General features: G+C 57.5%; 2 protein-coding genes across 2 annotated transcripts; one reads left to right on the forward strand and one right to left on the reverse strand.

The window, feature by feature from the left end:
- Positions 1–233: 233 nt before the first annotated feature.
- Positions 234–1373, forward strand: CGCS363_v008253 (uncharacterized protein; the record flags this gene model as incomplete). The annotated part of the gene is made up of 1 exon (XM_036640102.1): positions 234–1373. One exon carries the CDS (start codon positions 234–236, stop codon positions 1371–1373), a length of 1140 nt encoding a protein of 379 aa, XP_036494246.1.
- Positions 1374–1653: 280 nt separating this feature from the next.
- Positions 1654–2553, reverse strand: CGCS363_v008254 (uncharacterized protein; the record flags this gene model as incomplete). Its single annotated transcript, XM_036640103.1, has 1 exon — positions 1654–2553. The coding sequence occupies one exon, from the start codon at positions 2551–2553 to the stop codon at positions 1654–1656; it is 900 nt and encodes a 299-aa protein (XP_036494253.1).
- Between the last annotated feature and the right edge of the window lie 356 nt (positions 2554–2909).

Here is a 2909-nt window from a genome sequence, read left to right on the forward strand (position 1 = left end):
GCCTGAGGTGGTCAGGCCTGTGGCATTGTGGCAAATGCTCTTCAGGACTACGCAATCCCAGCTTGACCGTCTGGTGGCCATCTCACCTCTGGAAATCAGACCTTGAAACCTCGTCCTGGGGGTCGGGTTTCTCATTTCTCCATTTACGGACTGTGTCCTTCTTCCCTTACACATCGTCCCTCCTCGTTTCCCAAGTTATCGCATTTTGATCCTACCTTCGCCCTCATCTTATAATGCCTGGAGTTAACCACGGAGCCCTGGCTTCAGCCGGCGTCATTGCCGTTTCTGTCGCTGTAGCAGCCGCCATCGCCATTTACGAATCGCCCGAGATCCGACGCTATGCTGACGAGCTTCGGAGGCGTATCGCCGTCGCTCTGCATTCGCTGGGCGAGAATATCGATCCGGAGGACCGCCCGCCAATGTTTAACCGCCCTGAGGATGCTGAAGGTTTCATGCAATCTCGTGGAGGACCTGAAGCTGGCGTCGATGCCGATGACGAAACCCGCCGCCGGCAGCGGGAGGAGCTATTGTACTGGAATGCCCTGAAAGTCGCCAAGCAAGAAAAGGAAAAGATGGAGGCCGAACTTGCCGATTCAAAGGAGCTGCCGCCTGCCCCGTCGCGCGGAAGGTCCTTCGATGACTTTATGCGACAGGACGAGAGCAGCGACAAGGGAACCTTCGTTTTCAACACCGGTGCCGACGTCCGCGGCGACGAAGAGGGCCTTATTCGTCGACGTCCTGAGGGTGTCCGTGGCCTGAACGCCTCACTCTACGCAAACCCGTTCGCCGACGAGCACCAAATCGACCAGGACGAGCTGCCGACAACTGAGGAGCCCAACCAACTGTCTCCTGGCCACGACGAGGCCCTCTCAGACATCTACAGTGCTACGACCCGTGACGCAGACGAACGCCCACGATACACTGCCGCCGCTATCGCTACCATGCCCGCTCTTGTGGATGTTGCTGAAAACTCTTCCGAGACCGAAAGATCTGCCACCCTTGACCGTGAGCTCGGATCCGAAGAATACATGACCGCTGGCCAGGACGACCGTGACGATGCGTACGCCTCTATCCAGGCCTGGGCCCAAGGGTCCAGCCCCTCCAACTTTTACTCACCGCTCCCCATGTCGCCACCCGTGCCCATGTCCGAGCCTGAACTCGTCAGCGACGGCGAGTTGACCCCCACCGACTCGGCATCCCTCGCTGGCTCCGGCGAGGATGTTGCCAACGATGCTGCTTCGTCCAGAGCTGGTGATACTGGACGATACTACGATGTCCTGAGTGAGAGTGAGGGTATGATGACCCCCGCAAGCTGGTCAGAGGTTGGCAGCGTTGTCAGCGAGAGCGAGGCTCAAGCCCCTGTCAGGGCATAATCACGTTGGAATGGACGGTGTCACATTCCTCGCACTCGAGTTTTTTCCTCCTTCGTTTCCCTGGTTGGTTTATTCGTGTCGGAAGATTCAATTCGTTTGAGTAGGGCGACGGTACAGGCAATAGCAACGGCGCAAAAGGTTCAACAGGACTGGGAAAGAGTACTCTGATAGATTCAAGGCGGTACTGCACATGAATTGAAATTGGCTCCTATGACACCTCTACTCGCTCCATGTTTCATGATACCTAAGTAGATGTGAAAATGCTAACCGAAGACTGGTCTCACTCTGCGATGGCTTCATCGGCCGCTCTGATTCTGCCGAGCCTAATGTCATCATCGGAAATGTCGTCCTTATTGATAAGCACAGTTTCCTCATCCTTCAGCTTCTCTGCGTAATCCTTCCACAGCTGCTCTACCGGTCGACCAAGAGACTCGGTCCAGAACTCCTTCTCCCGGTATCTTTGATTGCGGAGCTTCTCGTTCAACTTTTGCACGGTTCCAGCGCCGAATCGACCCTCAAGGTAGTCCAGGAAGTAGGCCGTGTGCTGGTAGCCGCCATCCCAGTTACCGCTAGACTCTCTCTTCCAGTGGGGCGGGCTGAGTTTGCTGTTGAGACGGACCCAGTCAGCGATGCCCTCAATGAGGCCGCCGGGACAGGTCCCATGGGCGTTCCATTGGAAGCAGTGAACCATCTCATGTGTGAGGACACCCATGATCTCATCAGTGCGGCGTTCGGAGGGGATGCCGGCAATATAGGACATGGAGAAGTGGATTTCCTTGTGGTCGTCATCGAGGTCGGAGCCTGTGGTGTAGGCAACGCCGCCCATGTCGCGGAGGATCAGGGTGACGGAGCGGGTGGGCGGGGCATGAGTGGTCGGGTTTGAGGGGGACTCGTAGAGCAGGTTGAGCACAGAGTGGACAGCGGTGGCCAAGGCGGTGCTGGCGTTCACGGCGGAGAGAAAGTGAGCCGCGGCTGGGTGGTTAAGATCTCGGATCTCGAGTCGCAACTTGGGCAGATCGAACTTGGGGTCGGAGGGGCGATGGCGATCGGCAGCAGCACCGGCGGGGCCGGCGGGGCTTATGGCCTTCTGCTCCGGAGATTTGGGACGGGATGGGAGAGGTGTTGTGGCGGGCGGGCCCGGAGGCGGTGCTTGGGTTGCGGAGGGCGTTGCGGAGGACATGGCGGGCAGGAAGAGCGAATCGGGGTTTGGAGCTGGTGTGGTGTGAGGTGGGAGGACCATCTGCGGGAGAGGTCTTGGTGAGATGAGAGGCGACGCTGAGAAACAAGCCTCCGAGAGGTGGGAGACAGCTTGGGACGAAGTTCTGTTGTGTGCCCTACCAAGCAAGGTAACATCAGCAACCTATGGAGCAGGCAGATAGATGTACGCGTAAGCGGCAGCAGCTTGGAATCTTTATGCGGTCTTGAGAGCTTGATGGCGGCTGAGAGATGTTCGGTAGTTAGCTGACACAAAGAGCTCTGTCCCTTTAGGTTCCGTCACGTCAGTGAAGGTGAATGAGATAAGGTAGGTATGAGAGC

This window comes from Colletotrichum siamense (assembly GCF_013390195.1).
Source record: "Colletotrichum siamense strain Cg363 chromosome Unknown KSG_Cg363_contig05, whole genome shotgun sequence".
Taxonomy (NCBI): domain Eukaryota; kingdom Fungi; phylum Ascomycota; class Sordariomycetes; order Glomerellales; family Glomerellaceae; genus Colletotrichum; species Colletotrichum siamense.